At 38.1% G+C, this 17230-nt stretch overlaps 2 protein-coding genes across 12 annotated transcripts in view; one reads left to right on the top strand and one right to left on the bottom strand.

Moving 5' to 3' along the window:
* Window positions 1-5799, top strand: part of LOC111243321 (cytochrome P450 4V2-like) — a 183979-nt gene extending 178180 nt beyond the window's left edge. For 4 of the 5 annotated variants that reach the window (XM_086976606.1, XM_022788682.2, XM_022788681.2 and 1 more), the window contains 3 exons: window positions 856-1126; window positions 2974-3153; window positions 4351-5799. In XM_086976606.1, coding sequence (XP_086832732.1) covers window positions 856-1126; window positions 2974-3153; window positions 4351-4526 — 627 coding nt within the window. In that variant the 3' untranslated portion in view covers window positions 4527-5799. Of the gene's footprint in view, window positions 1-855; window positions 1127-2973; window positions 3154-3733; window positions 3869-4350 lie in introns of all 5 variants that reach the window. The other variant, XR_015318400.1, reaches the window with a different exon arrangement.
* Window positions 5800-5945: 146 nt separating this feature from the next.
* On the bottom strand, window positions 5946-16895 carry spz4 (Spaetzle domain-containing protein 4). 7 transcript variants are annotated; one of them, XM_022788679.2, is made up of 10 exons: window positions 15869-16895; window positions 13121-13269; window positions 10811-11110; window positions 10236-10399; window positions 9624-9725; window positions 9279-9436; window positions 8626-8873; window positions 7504-7584; window positions 7250-7372; window positions 5946-6839 (listed from the first exon to the last, which is right to left on the bottom strand). In XM_022788679.2, the coding sequence occupies exons 1-10, from the start codon at window positions 15917-15919 to the stop codon at window positions 6650-6652; spliced, it is 1566 nt and encodes a 521-aa protein (XP_022644414.1). In that variant the 5' UTR covers window positions 15920-16895; the 3' UTR covers window positions 5946-6649. The 7 variants fall into 7 exon arrangements, with proteins under 7 accessions (XP_022644414.1, XP_022644410.1, XP_086832728.1 ...); XM_022788675.2 differs by having other exon boundaries at window positions 10041-10399; window positions 15869-16894; XM_086976602.1 differs by having other exon boundaries at window positions 9639-9725; window positions 15869-16894.
* Between the last annotated feature and the right edge of the window lie 335 nt (window positions 16896-17230).

Raw genomic sequence — 17230 nt, 5'->3', positions numbered from 1 at the left:
AAGCACCTGCTGATTCTGAATTATCTTCTAATCTATAAAAAAAAAACAATTTATGCAAATATAAATTTCGTTTTACAATGTTACACTACGACATACACCTGAACATCGGACTAACCGTTTCGAAAATGTATCATTTCATGGCTTTATTTTTTTAACCAACAATTAAATTACCTGCGAATTCTGACTTAAACTACAAAGAACTTAGAACAGTGTCATTTTTCGGCCAGATATGTATATACACATGTATATGTGCTAACGAAATCGTTAAATAGGGTACGCTATCATTGGTTGATTTTCGGAGTGTAGCCGGCCTTACGAAATGCATGTGGAAAAGGCCTCTTTACTAAGTAGTATTGTTTATTTTTTGCCTTTTGTTTAGAAGTAGCATCTTAATCACTGTAATACGGGGGGCCCTGTTGTTCTGTTCAATACTGTAAGACGCGTGGAAAAATATTGTCTACTCCACTTTTGACAAGTGTGGGTCTACTAAGCTCTTCTCCTTATCTAGTACTAAATATTATGCGTCGCTTGGTTATGTAAAGTGGAAAATTATTTAAACTATTTATTAATATTTAAAAAAAATAAGAACAAAAAAAATAAATAATAATTAACATTAAATAATCATGCGGGTGTTTATCAGACTGATGAGAAGAACAACACATTTGAGTAATCTTGTTTTTTTGAAATAATGACATACGATTTTGTATCAAGTATATATCGTTGTGTCGTTAGGTAACGACTTGTTCGGCTGGATCCTTCAAGTTTGGTTTTGAATGTCCTTTAGATAAATATGTAATGATGCATTCATTCACACTTGGTCCTTTATGTTGTTTGCGTCGGAATGTAACTATTTAGGGTCATGATACAACAGCGATGGCTTTATCCTGGACTATTTTTCTTCTTGGCCACAATCCCGAAGCACAGCGCAAGTGTCAGGAAGAACTGGATCTCATTTTCACCAAAGACGGACACACGGGTAACAATAAGAACGATGAGGACAGACGGCCTGCGACCGTGGATGATTTACGTGAGATGAAATATCTCGAATGTTGTATTAAGGAAGCTTTGCGTCTTTTTCCTTCTGTACCGATTATTGGACGAGAAGTTCATACGACTTTCGATGTCAGTAAGTGTATCTCAAACAGAATGCCACTTGAATTTCGTTACAGTTCTAAGTTTGTTGGTGTCCTGAACAAGGAGTACTTCTAAGCGCCTTAAGAGCTGAAGACATTTCATAAGATTACTATGACAAAGATAATATAATTTTTGTGATGCTTATTGATAATATCTCATTTCAGCCTAGAAATATATTTTGTTTCATAATAAGTATGCCTATGTAAGCGAAACACTCAAATGCAGTATAAGTTAGCAACAGTAGCTTATACATTTGGACTTACTAGATGCGATCACTGTTGAATCTACGAAAATTCGTCGACACCATGCCAAATAGCCCTGTTGACGGCCCAAGCACATAATGAGTTTTTGTGAGTACGGCCAAAATTGTGTTTAGTATCTAGGCATTTAGTAGCAGATTTAAAAAAAAGGCTCGAGAATTTATACAAAGGCTGATTAACTGTTTCTCGCTTAATTGAACGTATGCACCTCCACGACAACTTTTACTCCACCATTTTTCAATCACAGTCCATTTGCGCTGCGTAATAACAAAAGTATAGTATTATACAGCAACGTACAAGGTAGCGTGTTCAGAGAATTGGAGAAAACTTTGGCAGGTGGTTTCCCCTAATCAGAATGCGTTCGTTTCGCACTCCTTGGCGTTTTTAAACCTTGTATTTTCAGGACCTTTGCCCTGCTATCAGCCTTTTTTTTATATAAGCTTATTTTAGTAAACCTTTAATGAATTGACATCTTCCAGTATCACGTCTCACATGCTTGTCATCAAAAAGTTACTTGGAGATTAAAGAAAGAATATTACGAAAGTGATTAGTAAGTGGTTTAGGTCCCAAATGGAAGCTGTAATTGCGGCGAATGGTGGCTATGTTGACATTAGGATTGATATTTCAACCATATGCAAAACCCTGCTAAATATGTTTTTTTTTTTGAAACAGTCTCAGAAACAAAGCATAGGGAAGAATGTCAATTTAGACTCGCCACTATCGCAAAAGCTGGTTGGCGTTCGTTCAACGCTTACCAAAATAATTTTTTACAATAATCTTCGCCGAAGTAAAAATTTTAAAAAATTTTTACTTTGGCGAAAGTTTTTTTATCTGTTTACTTCGTAGCATTCTCTAATTCAAACTATTTTATACCGATCTTTCAAATATACAAGATATTTTTTAAGATCATTTTGATATTCGATTTTGCACCTCTGGTGTAATCAAATAATTAAGATGTGATCCCGAACTATTACTAAATTTATACACGTAAAATTCTATAGTTTTTAAATCCGAAAGCAGCAGCACAATGTCTTAATGACTGCAAAGGAGCCGTCTCAGGCCTTTGATGTACATATTGTGGATAGATTCACGAATCTTTGCTTTTTCACACTTGATCTCAGTGGAAAGATATGCAGAGTATGTGAAATTGCCTAATAGATATAGAGGGGATTCATTTAATCAGGCAGAAGGCTTTGATGTACTTAAAATTGATGGAAAATTTAGGTTTTGAGATGTTTCGGAAGAAATTTTGGCATAACCCCATCTACCGCCTTGAAATATCCAGAACGTGTAGCAGATTTTATACGTAAAACACAAGGCATACCAATTAGAAATCAGGAGTTACGTGCAAATATATATAGCCTATACGTCAAGCCCTTGATGATATATGCAGAATTAAAGAACTTATGAAAATGATATGTTATATCGTTATGTATTTTAAACCTGTAACAAGCTCCCTTATGCAAAATTTAAGCTTGGGGACGTACTGAATGTTCCAAATGTGTTTTTATTACGCTCGTTTCCTTCTATTTATTTGTAGTATTGATATAATTTATGATGCAAAATTGAACGTTTTCAGGTAACTATCGGATACCCCTGGGAAGCGTAGTATTGGTGTTTTCTTATGCTCTTCATCGGGACAGCGCAACGTTTCCTAAACCAGAGGAGTTCGTACCCGAGCGATTTCTTCCTGAGAATATGACTGGCAGACATCCGTTTGCCTATATTCCGTTCTCAGCAGGACCTAGAAATTGTATAGGTGAGCAAGTTAGAAGATTTACTGTAAAGATACCAAAGAATATATTCGTTACAAATTCGTTATTTATAAGAAGCGAGATCTCTCATTTTAATTGGCAATAGTGACTTTACTTGATTCATTAACTCAGCGAAGCAAAATCAAAACTATTATGTGAGAAGGAAAACTAATAATAAGAACAAATATGCATTTTATGCATATCATTTAGCTTTGAGAATTATTATGAATGTAATGCAAAAAAATAATATATAAACATTAGTACTATAATATAGTACTAATGTTTATATATTTTTTATGTTGATAGATATATATATAGGTATTCTCGTCATTAGCTAGCGACTGTTCCTTCTGCAACGTAAGACCAGATTACGATGGCATAATTATAAACCGCAGAACAGTTTAAAAACTGTTCTGCTGGGAAAAATCGGTGTAGAGCAAATCGTGCTCGCATAACCAGTATCTTTAGAATAGTACGTTCAAAAGGGCAGTCACGTTGATAAGAATATATTCAAAGTAAACGTCTAACTCGACCAAAAAACAATTGTTCCAGCTTTTAACTATGTGTGTAAATACTCATTATTAGACTATCATCTTAGTATATCTACCCTTGTGACATACGGCGTACGAGCAACCTTGTGGTCGAGCTATCAGTTTATTTAAGCTGATATACAAAACATCGGTGGTTAGATACCGGGAATGGAACGTTTTTTCCAAATACGTACGTAAGCCGCGCTGTCTCAGTTCGAGTTTTATGCAGCTAACATTATTTACTGCTTGAGTTGATAGATCCGTGTGTATGAGTTGTCCAAAAAATCGTGCCGGATTAAAAGGCATATTTATATATTTCTTGTTATACCTACTTATGACTAGTGACAATTATGCATTTACCATACCCGTTGGTTTCGGCTATATTCGAAAGTTCACTCCATGCCTAATTAAGGATCCCTAGCAATATATATATGTAAAAGTTCTTAATAATGACCAATATTTTCAGAGATTTGAGATGTATTTTCCTTGATTCCTAGTACGGCCGCCTGGGACATACATAATGCATCGACCGAATGCCATCGTGGTATATGTATTAACACTTCGATACTGTAGAGAAGATTTGCTTGTTTATCTATTGTTGCTAAATACTAATATGATAATTTCTTTACGGTTCCATTCAAGACTTAATAAAATGATCCGAATTATTTTCAGGTCAACGTTTTGCACTAATGGAGGAAAAAGTTGTTTTGTCAAGGCTACTGCGCGATTTCTCAATTCGGTCATTAGTTGGAATCGACAAACTTGAAATCTCTGCGGAAATGGTTCTCAGATCGAGAAATGGAATGCCAGTGACTATTACTCGAAGGAACCAGAACATGAGAAAGTAGTAATAGAAATTACAAATAAATGAAGTCGCCTTAAGTGAATTTAGTGACTAAGCAAGTTTTCATAAAATAATTATTCCTAACACGATATTTTTTGATACATATGTTTTTCTGGAGTAACTTTTGATTTGTCAAAAAAAAACACTAGACACATCGTTTGACTCTAACCCCCTATCAGCTGCTGCTCCATACGGCTATCCCTATATCCAACATCCCTCTATTATATTATACAGAATTTCTCGCCTAAGCTATTATATAAAATTCTGTATATGAGGTAACGGAATTATAGAGTAAAGCCAGTATGAAGAGCAACCGACTCCAAAGTCACTTGGTATTGTTGGGCAAATTCCTTAACTTACTCATTGGTAAATATACTTGGACCAATTGTAACAATCGCTATGGATATTTACCAAACGCAACAGATATTCTGTTCATTCAGTTAATCGAAATGAAACTTGTAAAAATAACAACAAGTTCGTAATTAGCACTGCATGGGTACTTTTTAAACTATCATATTATAATAGAATCACTTATACCATGGTATTGTTACTTGTGAATGTTATTGAAAAAAATTGGTTATTTATTTAGCGGCGTTATGTTAGAATTTTTCATGTCAGAATATTTGCAGCATATAAGGCTAACATTCGGACATTTTTGTTGTTGTCATTCATTTTTCAAGATTTGTTCATCTAGTTTACTGTTAATACGTTCACTGAAATTATAAAACACAAACTGTGGTTGTTTCAGAAAACCTGCCTTTGCTCTGCTTATCTTACTATTTCGAATAAATATCCTAAGTAGTTACGAGGCTCTGCATTTTGTTAGAAAGCTGGGACCAGTAAGGTTTAACTCTTTACCTTTTACTTAATTGACTTGGGGTAATCTGCTCTTCTGCCTTTGGCGAAAAAGCTGTGACTGGCCAGATCATGAAATGTGCGTTATTTTGTGTTTGTTCTGGTTCTAATCTAATCCGTTAGTAGCCACTTATTTTTTTTAGGGTTACAGCACGCTGACGGAGATATCTTCTATACACAGCACCCCTATGCTTATTGACAAAATGAAACCGGGTATACCGTGAATGCGTGTGAAATGACCAACGGCAACAAGCAACTATATATAAATCTATACCTAAACGTTACGAAAATATTGTGTAGATAGTGCAGGCGATTATTTAAGGCACTTATATAGTGACTATGTAATTTGTGAAGTGACATGGATATCACAAAATAAGAGACAGATTTAAGAACTAGATTTAAGTAAAAATATCTCTTTTGAATATACGTGTTTTGTTTATTTGATCACATCTCTCGTGTATATTTTTTATACACACGTGTATATATATTTTTAATATACATATCTATATTAATATACATACCTACTTCCATCTTCGCTTCAACTGTAGCTGCCCACTTTTGGTTTTGTCCTATATTTTAGCACATAAATGGTAAAATATCAAAAATTTTCAAAAATATTTTAAAGTTAATAATTGTATAAACAACTGTAAACTTTAGATTGGTGGAATTATCATGGGTAGGTTAGGAAGGACAGGATCGTTGACATTATTAAAGCATGAAGTATTATTAGCGTATTGTACTTTATTTTTGCCAAAACGCATTGGTTTCGTCAACAAGCTACTTTTGGGATCACCTTTAAATTCTGTTTTTCCTCTATCAGTTGGTACGTCCCACTGCATCTTCACATTTACTATTTGTTATTACCTGCAATGACATACATATTACCTGGACATACATAGCGTTGATGGTCGCCTCTGGTTCCGAACATAAACGGCAATTATTAGAATTTCGGAACGTACTTTATTTCGTCTTTATTGGCTTCTCAAGAAGAGAATTACATTGTTTTGCACGAACCTAAATTGACTCAGTTAAACAAATCAAGACCTTTAAAAAGCTCATGAAACGACCGCACTTCTTAATTTAACATACAAACGATCTAAATAACTTTCGGGATTGTATTTGTAAGCCGATCTCTTATTCGCAAGGATTCGTTTCGTATGTCCTGCATATTATCTAAGCATTAGCTAATGTCCTCCCATATAAAACTGTGTCGTTTTTCTGCAAAAAATAAAAATTTCTATCAAAATATATTAAAAGTCACGGTACGGCAAGTTATAGTTTAAAAAGGGCAGAAAGGCCAAAAAGATCATAACAGACGCAAACACATCCTGCAGGGAATCGGAACCAGTCGGAAAATACTCCGCGGCAGTCATCATGTGGATCGAACGCCAGCAACCGATGCAGTCGGAATTGTTGCTCACATCGGCACCCCCGGCGACATAGCATCTGCTCCTTGTTGAATCTAAAACAAAATCAGCGGAATGAAGATAGTTCTGTAACCAATGAAACGCCTGTCTCATGAAGATCCACCGTACATCCATAAGAGAAATCACAGTAACAAATCAGGTGTCATTTTTGCTTGATAAAAAACCGGTCATCAGTAAGAAATCCTACGAAAAATCTTCTGCTTTTTTTTTGCGACCTCGCTGGTAGAGCGTTGGAAATGTCAATTGTTGTTGGAGTTACCTGCCTGAAATTTGGATAACCCATGATTCGGCCCTCAGCTACTTATGCATGCAAAATCAAAAATGCCGGCATAGATTGTGTTGTTTGGCAGAACTAGCTGCCATACTTCATCATGCTCTGAAGTGAATAACTGTGTTTGTTCAGCACGAAGGCAATTACCCATAGATGATTTGCGACGTTACTTACGCGCAGGTTTCCGAATGGATGTATTGTTCGAAAGGGTGTACATTAAGAAGTGCCAGAACCTCGCCACGAGTGTTGTTGGCCCAATATGGGGATACAACTTCTTCATTCGTTGGACACGCAGCACTTAAAGGAAATAAAGCATGATAAAGATAAGCCAAAGTGAATAATATTATTTACTTAGAACACAATTCCGTGTACCAATAAATCGGTACGATATGTCGCTACTTGTACAATTATTATTCAGACCTACTTACATGCCCTTAATTTGATCCGCTGTCGATTGATCTTCTTCTGTGGGCATAGGTCTTGGTACATCGAGAATTGGCGGAGGTCTCCTACAAGCAAAAGTTTTCAGATCGCGTGAAAACGAAGAAAAGACTGAAGGAATATGTGACGCAAAGACTACGGTTGAACCTGTGTTTACTGAGGGAATCTTCTCCTTTATTAAGTAGGTTTGTATTACTGATCAGTGTGTTGTGAAAGAGAACGAAACTATAAAAGAAAAAGCTTTATTTAGGAAGAGCGTACCTCGAAATAAGAAAGTTAATCTAGAACGTAATCTTTTATATTTGAGGAAACGGCAAAGTTTATTTAACAACATTAATACCAATGCTTGATCGATTGTTATCGATCAAGCATTGGTATTATATCAATAATATATATAAGTAATATTATGTCAACAATAACACGTTGATTTACTTAAAGAAAAGTCTCTATAGGTGGAGTTTTTTTTTGGGGTCTCTTTTGGGGATTATTTTTGTTTTTTATACATCTAATCGGCACATACAGAGCGTCCCATTGCCCTGTCGAAACTTGTTTTAAGAACAAACCTTCTATCGCGGGCAAAGAAAACTGTTATTTCGGTGGCAAACGCTCGAAAACTCTGATCTGTTTCCACACGGCGCCAAAACGTCCTATGAGCGAAACCAGTTATGTGGTCGACCATTAATGTAAAAAACGGCCATTTGATAAAGCCCGTCTTTTCTAAAGTGAATAGGCTAACCTACGGAACAGGAAGAATTATCGCATTTGAGGCTCAGAAGGCCTGAGGGTAATAGTAAAAAGCCTGTTTCACCTTAGAAACTGACTGCTTTGCACTCTAGATTTTGTCCATTATATACTGGGTCCAATAGTTTGGTATTGTAATAAGCCATTTAGGGGAGAGTGTGTTCCATGTGACAAGCGAAAGGATGACAGGAATATAAAACCAAAATGACTGTGTTCTCCTTTTTCAATTCAGACTCTGTTGACAAATGTCATACATATCGTATATATGCTTATAATTCGTTCTCATTTGATGTCAGGCGTTCATACATGATACAAAGTAGAAACTGTCAGGTATTTGTGACAGATCGAACATTTGATACGATTTATACCTGCGCGATGGTACAGTGTTGCTGGAAACGCTTGCTTTTAGAGGCTCGATCGAGCTCTTAGTTGCATTTTGTTCATTAATACTGCTCCAGGAAGAATCATTTGTAACCTTTGTAGGTGTGATAGACGTTGGCGTTGTTATATCAGCTGTAGGGGACGTTCTTAACGTTGCTGAATCGTCTTCGCTGATCTTATTCGACTCCCCAAGCCGTTTAGCGTCAAGTGGGACGTCGATGGAAGAGAACGGCAACTGCAAATAACGACGTAAGTTGCATTTGCAGGTTGGCGATATATTGACTGTTGCCTTTATTGTACCAGTTTTTAAGTGTTGTCACGGATAGTAAGCCGGAAATGCCAGAACTTGCTTGATCAACAGTCAACGTATACTCTTTGAGCGCGTGGCCTTGAAAGACATCTTTATCTATTTCCTAAATCCGATTCAACTCGTCCGGCCGTAGCTAGACCAAAGCACGTAACGAAAGATTTAAAAGAAATCGACAGCAGCTACTAATAAAACAATTGAAATACATTAGTGGAGTTTTTATTCACATAGATTTGAGTTTACGGGAATATTTTAGGTATTCTAGAGCCTAAATAAATTGATTTCAGCAATCAAGTTTATGTATTGTAAATTAACATCTGCGTCGGTTTTTACCTCATCGTCAGGTTGCCGCTCGTCATCGGTATGTGGTGTATACATTGCAAGTACCTCTGGTAATTCTGTCGTTGAACTCTTCATTGGAATGGTTGTCCATACCGTTGCGCCCTCTAAAGGCTTTGTTGTAACTGATGGCTCATTTATTTCAAGCAAACCTGACCAATATCATCAAATATACTCTGATTTATTTTAATACTATGTAGCTGACAACGTACGCTTCGTCTAATGGCATAAAATGGGACAAGTTTTGTTACTTATGAAAAGAAGCTCTCAGCTGAACCGTGCATAATAAGACTACTGACAGCTAATATACTATATATGCGAATGGACGAAAGAAGTTACCTAAAATGTACATACTTCCGGGCTTCTGGTTCGTTCCTGGAGGTCTTCCTGATGCCATCACGCTTACGCTTCCTTCAGACGACACCTCTAGATTAGCTGCAACTGTTAAGTAAATTGGCAATAATGGCATAGCATCTGACTTAAGTAATAAAATCGATTTCGGGCTTGATTGAAAATCTACTAAAACGGTTCAGTTATTTATTTAGTTATTAGTTAGTATTTACCAATACGAAGTGTATAATCATTGCAAGTATCATACAGGTTACGAGGTCTTTTCGGCTAGCTTATATAATTTAGAAAGGCTCTGAAATAAGAGATGGACTCGCTGTATTAATAGGTTCAAATCTTCAAATAAGTTAAGGGATATATTTTGCCAAGGCTTTAATGTGTAATATTCTTCAAAGATACAGGACAAACCTGCAATGTTACTGAGGCCAATTGGGGCTCTTTGCGTTGTCGGATTAGGACCAGTCTGCATTGTCTCAGCTATCATTGAGGTTGTTTCTACTTGGGGGATCGTTACACCCTTCTCGACATGATCATTATTTAATTCAGCCTCCTCGACGGCCATTCCGAAATCAGCATTAGATGTTTCCTGCGCGTTGTAGTTACCGCGGCTCTTAGAAGAAACGTTTTCTTGCGGAGGATCTGGCTGTGACTGCAACGAATGACGCTGCGTGTTTTGGTCTGGAGGCGTTGGAGATGATGGCAAAAGTTCACTATCAGCACCATCTTCTGTTACGGGAACAGAGAGTGGATCGTCGAAAGATGAATATCTGTTTCGTAATAATGAATAAACAAGTGCAAAAAACACCTTAATGCGATCGGTCAGCTCAAATTTGCCTGACACACACACACAAACACACTCATACAATTAGATTTATCGTAGTGAGTACATGGCCAGAGCATGTCCAGCATAGTTTTGCTATTCAGACCCGGTCTTCAGATACTCCCCAAATGCTTCTTTGTTTCTAATTCACCTAGGCCATGGCTGTGTAATTGGTTTAGGTTGGGGCGCTAACAGTGTGCAGTGAGATCATTATTTAGTTTAAAACTACCTTGTCTTTGTCGACCTGTTTTTATAAACTTGATACCATTTTTAATAGACATGGTCAAGATGTCCATCAAGTGACTACCCCGCAGAGGTTTGGCGACACCCAGTGATCTTTCAGCACGAGACGACATACCTGCTATTAAAACGGACGCTCCGTCGAGGCTCTATTGTTGCTTGTTGACCGTTCATGAGGTTTTCATGTTCACCGAAATGTCCAGCTCTCTGAACTAACGCACGTAATTCGTCAATATTTTGAAGATCTTGAATATCGTGCTCGTTCAAAATTTGCAGTAGGCGACCGCTGCGCGCAGAGCTGTCAAATCTTTTCCGTTCTTGTACAACTTCTTGCGTGAGTAGCTCCCCTTGCCTTTGGTCTCCGTACATTCGTCGCATAAGACCTTGATTCTCGTAAATGTAGCGTCGAACGGCTTTCCTGTTAACGCGATTGTTCGCTTTAAATTAACGAGTATATTGTGAAACTGTATTAGCGACAAATGTGCAATAGCACATACATATTTCTGGGGTCAACCTAATTAATCATAGCGCGAATAATATGCCCATAGACGTGAAAGCTCTCTATAAAAATATTAAAAGCAAACCATTTAATTTACAGCCCTATTTAAAAAGATATCTAAGCAACAATAAGCTTCTCACTCTAGACAATCATTCTGTTCCGAATGACAATTAACTTGAAGTCAAAAATCAAGTGATAAAATTGTTTTGTCGAAAATCGAGCACGCTTTTTTTGGATGGGCGATATGGAAAAGCCGACGTTAGTACGCTTTCTTTAAACTGAAAGCCATTTTCCGTGATTCCAGTCATTGCCATAGTAACACACGCGGAACTAACTACGTTTGATTTACTGCCCTCGCGTTCGTACCTAGCTTCCCGGTGGATCTAAAGGTGTCAAAGCATATACTCATAACGATATACAGTTTACAACGTCTTAAAATGATCAATCATAAAACAATGATTGCAAAGATGCATTTGTGGAGAGCCAGTATTGCTTGAGCTGACTCAACGGGCGGCTACCAATGGAGTTGTTTTAATGAATAATTTTGAGAAACTTGCTTTGCTAAATAAACAAGGGCTCCACTTTCTCTGACTGTAGAACTGAGTAATTTTTTTAGATTTATTTTGGCAATCCTTACAGGTGTACAAGTCTGGCCTTTTATGCCTAAGTGGCGTCATACACTTAGAAGGAAAAAATTTATTTTTTTCATACTTTATTTTTAAATAAAGTGTTATGAAGCCTTCTAGAATTGTCAAACAAGCTTGAAAAAAGCCGGTGTTTCTGATAGAAAAGGATTTTAAGGCTTGTATTACCTCTCGATAAAAGACTGGTATTTTTTAGAGGGAAAGTTGTATAAACATTACGAAGGACCTACGAACGAAGAAATCACTTTCTTCGGAGTCCTACACAAACCTACATTCAATATGCAGTCTTATAGTTGACAAAGTGACCGTATGACAATAGAGTAGAGCATGTAAAAAAAACCTTTAAAGCCATCGATTCTTAAAGCTGTTAAAGTATACCTAATAATTAACAGGAAAGTTTATCCATTTTTAACGGACAGAATATCAACTCAACGCTTCAAGCTTGTTGAGTGAATTACCAATTCGTAGAAATAGCTGTTTTTCCTCTCGCTTTATAATCAGTTTCGCAAATGCAAGACGGGCTTTTAGAATCATGTGAATAAAATGCGTAACGCGCAAGAAGTACTGACTGCGTTCATTGGTTGAAACTGTTGATACATATTTTCGGAAGAAGACAGGAGAGGTAGTTGTGATTATTCGCGTACCGATCCAAGTAATAGGAACAACACGAGGCAGAAGTACCGTTATGTCCTTTATACAGTTTGCCGGATAAAACGGCAAGAACCGTTCAGCGCTCGCATCTGTTTTGTATTAGCCCTTTGGAAGAACAAATGTCATCAACGGAGCCCAAGTGAAAGTACCGCTCGAACCGTCGCTGCGTACCTCATAACGAAAACAATTTGTATTTGTGTGTGTGTATGATCAAGGTGCAGTTTTCTGAATATTACTTGGAAAATACCAATAGTATTTCAAAATGTTTAAAAAGTGACCCACAGTTGTGCTCTTACGAAACTCTATAGGATTGTATTACCTCCGGCTTACTGTCGGCTTTTATTTATGGAAGTTTAAGTAGTGAATCATTGGTGTTAATTATCTTGTATCTTTGTGTTGACTAAATAGGATGTTAGAGATGAATCATAAAAGTGCTGTTGTACATTCTCTATAACTAAAAAATTAGTATGATGAGACATTATAGACGATAAGTTGCTTCTATTTGTTGACGAAGAAAATGTCTGAATGTTCTTACTAGTCCTACCGTTATTTTCATCCTAAAAATGTGTTTAAAAAAAACTTCACACGTATATGATAACGTGATCAACCTAAGAGGTACGGTGCAATGACTAACCATGGATAGCTATCACCGGGTTCGACACAAAAGCTTCGTCTCGAAAGGTCGCACGGAGGATGCACAAAGGCACGAGCTCCCAGTCGAGATCCGCAGCTCATTTGGCTTCTACCAACTACAGTGTATATCAAGCTACACACCACCAGTACCTGGAACACAGCGGTATACCAACAATTACGAAATGCCAAATACATCTCATTATAGCTTATGCATAATTTGATAGTTGGTCACTTAATCACTTATGATTGAAAGTAATTTATTTTCTTCTAATATAAACACCATGAAATTGGATAAAATAAGAGATAGTCTTTGGATATATCTTATCTCTGACGGAAATTTTATGGAATAATAATATACGGGCAGCGGGTCAAAACCAATTTAGTCCATGCCAAGTAAATAATTTAGCCTTGTTAAAATCTGTGGCTCTTCAAATACTTGCTCATTCGTACTTCCCAGCTGACGTACACAAAGGAAAACCAAAACGTGTATTAGCCTACGTCACGACAGTCGCCACGAGATTGCTCAATAATTTCGATCCTAACCGGCGCTTGCATAGAGATATAATTGAATAATTCCTTCTATTCTATTTGTGCAGGATGCGAGGACGTACATCCTGTCAACACCCCTCTATTTAAAATGCCCGCCATTACGCTTATGATACTACTGCGATCATGGCACAGCCAAACGTTCGCTGGATAATGGGCTAAATAAGGAAAAACATGGTATTTGTTGATTAAGTAAATCCACATTTATACAGCATTATCATGAGTGGATTACAGCCATTCTTTTATAGAACTAAATGTAGGGCTCGTTATATTTGTCCAATTTTTAGCATTGTAAATTGTTCATGTACTTTATTATACGAATTTATAATTAATGTTTATATGCTACATGATTGTTTAGCTTTATTCGATGTACTCATTGTATGTTCTGACTAAACTCCCACATCGTATGCCAGTATCGGCAGAGCGGCAAGCACCGACGCACAGATAAGATATGCTTGTGGGATTTTTGTTGACTCTTGTGGCACCTAGCTATTAATCCACCGTTTAAAGCAATTGAGATCTCTACGAGGTCTGTGTTCATATATAATACAGTATTTGGACAAATCAAAATAAATAATTTTACGAACTTTCTCACTTCTCTCAGTGATCTCCTTTGTTTGGTTCGATTTGACCCGTTGTCCGGTATGGTAAGTGCATAGTTTCTATGCAAAACTTTTTTAGTTCTTTATTAGTTCAGCTATAACATACACATGAAACTGCATTAGCGCCGAGAGTAACGGATTAGAATGCTGTAATTATACGGCAAATATCGTTTTCAGGAATACTTTCTGATAGGGTTGGAACAGTGGTAGGCTGTATTTATGTCACATCTTAACACGCCATATCATAGAGGGTACAGCAGTGTGTCTGGGTCAAGCGGACGGAGCTTATTACCTTTCGAATATATAGAATGACTCTATAGGTAGAGCCATCAATGTTTGAAAACAGGCATTTGAGCAGAATTCAAGCCACGAACCATCCTTTTATCAAGAAGGTCAAATGGTGCTGAAGGCGCTTCATAATATGTTATAAAGTGCTTACTCACTCAGCGCTGAAGTCGAGGCGCTTACTCAGTGATTGCCTCGGACAAACAAAATTCAATTCTTTGTTTGCCTAAACGTAAATTACATTCCGGCGTATGCTTTTCGCGTCTTGTTTTATCCCGATCTTTCTTTCGCTAACTCTAACCTATTAATTCGTGAATAGAACCTCATCTAGAGTTTCAGCTGAAGCGCACGGTTTCAGAAAGGTGCACTGAATGAACGATGAAAAAACAAAATAATAGAATTAGTACATCTGTTACTTAATCCGTAGCAGGCAGACCCAGCTTTTCTGATGATCTTACCAACATTATTATGATCGCGGAACAAGAACAAGTTAAGTGACAATAAAAAGGCCTAGTCATATGCCAATATCTACGTGAAACACGATGTATTAACGCAGGAGCGATTGCACAAATCATATCATATTTTCTGAAACTTATATAACGCGTTCATATAATTAAATTTCGTTATTTGACCAGTCGTGTACTAGTGTTTGGTCTTTGATGAATCGGTTTGCTCGGCAACGACAAAAATGACCTTCCCGAATTTATAACAATAAATGCGAAAGTGGAACTGAACATAGGTTGGCCATGCATTTTGGGCAAATTTGCTTTATTTTTCTCTAATTATCTTCGCTGTATACTCTACTATTTAAAATGTCAAAAAGGTGTACGCTGGTACCCGTATACTAATTTATTATTATTATATTATATTGCTCCTGCATTTCTCGTAAACAGGTGTATGCCGTACAAAAGCGTTAGACAAGATATTAGTGATGACGACACCTATTAATCATCAGAAAATAGGGCACCGGGACGCAAACCTCGACGACGTCGGGGACTCACAGCGCATGGTAATCGTCGCTTAAACCTCGGATACGACGAGCAGATCGTGACGATTCAACACGCGTTAGATGATATATAGATTTTTTTCAGCAAAAACCGGCGGTTGATCGGTATCGAAGAATCAGCTTTGCATTCTACACATGCTATAATGAAGTGATAACGTAGCGCGAAAACGAAGCGTCTAGATAGCTTCTTTTATATGGATGCAATAGGATATTATAAATGCATTTAACTAAAATATTCTCAAAATCGTCTACTTAGATACATTTCTGCCTATCAAATTTATTTGTTGGTTTTAGATGTTTGAGCACTTACCGTGAAGTACCAGACGGCTTGAAAACTGAGCATAATTTGTGAAAGTAACATAATCCTAGACACTACTAGAAGACATTCCCTGGGAAACGCAAATTTTCTTTGCTACGCTATGTTTTCTTGTTTAATGCGCGCGGAGCACTGTTTGAAGATTCACGCTTTGCGAATATGTCACACAAATCCGAATCAGCATGAAGAACTATCTAGGACTATGCAAAGTTTACATTAGAGTAAGCCAACTCAGTAAAGTACATGCTCCAAAGTAATGCACAGCGAGATCCAGTTGTGCTAGCGCATGATGGCAGATAACGCCCTGTTCGATTTTGTCCTTCTATTATTAGTTCGAAACTCAGACACAGACAAACAGTATGCCACAGGGAGCCGAAACACCGACCGATCGATCGATCGATCGATTGATACGATGCGTCGTCTACCTGACTCTGGCCGGCTGCGTAAGTCTTCGATCACTTTCGCTGACATACGAGGAGACAGAAATTGGGAAAACAGGCGACGACGGAACAGCGCAGCATGGTTGAGGCCACACCTCACTCGGCCCCTCAAAGAAATATCGTCAGCAGCGATCGTACCGTTAGAGCAGAGTCACCAGGGATCAGTGCGAAACAACACAGCGACAAAAACGTCCGACACCGACGATCAGCATGAACAGTTCAAGCTGGAGGTCTAGCCAGTTGCAGCCCTAGTAACATCGTCTTTAACAGCCAGCATCGCGCTACCACCATAGACAGCTACTGTGCTGATGACTGGCTGCGAAATCGCCGTCTAGAAGTAGAGCAGAAATGACCCGCTCCTGCGCCGGCGGTGTGTCCGATGTGCGAGTTTTGTATGTGTCTTTCTGTCCGTGTGATCCGACGTGTTGCCCGCGCGCGCGACCGACGCTGAAGTGTGAGCCAGTGAAGTGACCAAAAAATGGTGCAGCATCCATTGATGCAGCAGTCTGTCCTGAGAGTTCGCTCTGAACAAGAACGTATAGAGGAAAGAGACACCGTGATCGCTGATGGCTCCACTCCGCTACCGCAGTGAGTACCGTTGCTCTGTTACTGGTGCCTGAGCTGCCGCTGTAGCAGAAGCAACTGCTACTGGTCGAGCCCTGCCGGTTCGGGTGTCCTTCTTGCTCCTGTGCCGTCTGGTCTTATTTTCCTGCACTGCCGCTGGTGTCATTGCTGTCCGTCGCCCGGCCGTGCCCGTATGAAAAACAACGTTGCATGACGCCTCTTCAGTAGCGCCATCGCTATCATAGCTACTAACGCTGCTATTGCTGCGGCTGCCTACATCCTTATCCCAGGCACTGCAATTGCTCTTCGTTCATCAACACCAGCAGCAGCTGGTCCCGCTGCCGGCACTCTG

This window comes from Varroa destructor, unplaced genomic scaffold (assembly GCF_002443255.2).
Source record: "Varroa destructor unplaced genomic scaffold, Vdes_3.0 BEIS01000001.1, whole genome shotgun sequence".
Classification (NCBI taxonomy): Eukaryota; Metazoa; Arthropoda; class Arachnida; order Mesostigmata; family Varroidae; genus Varroa; species Varroa destructor.
The sequence above is the reverse complement of the archived record's forward strand: the minus strand, read 5'-3'. Positions and strand labels throughout refer to the sequence as shown.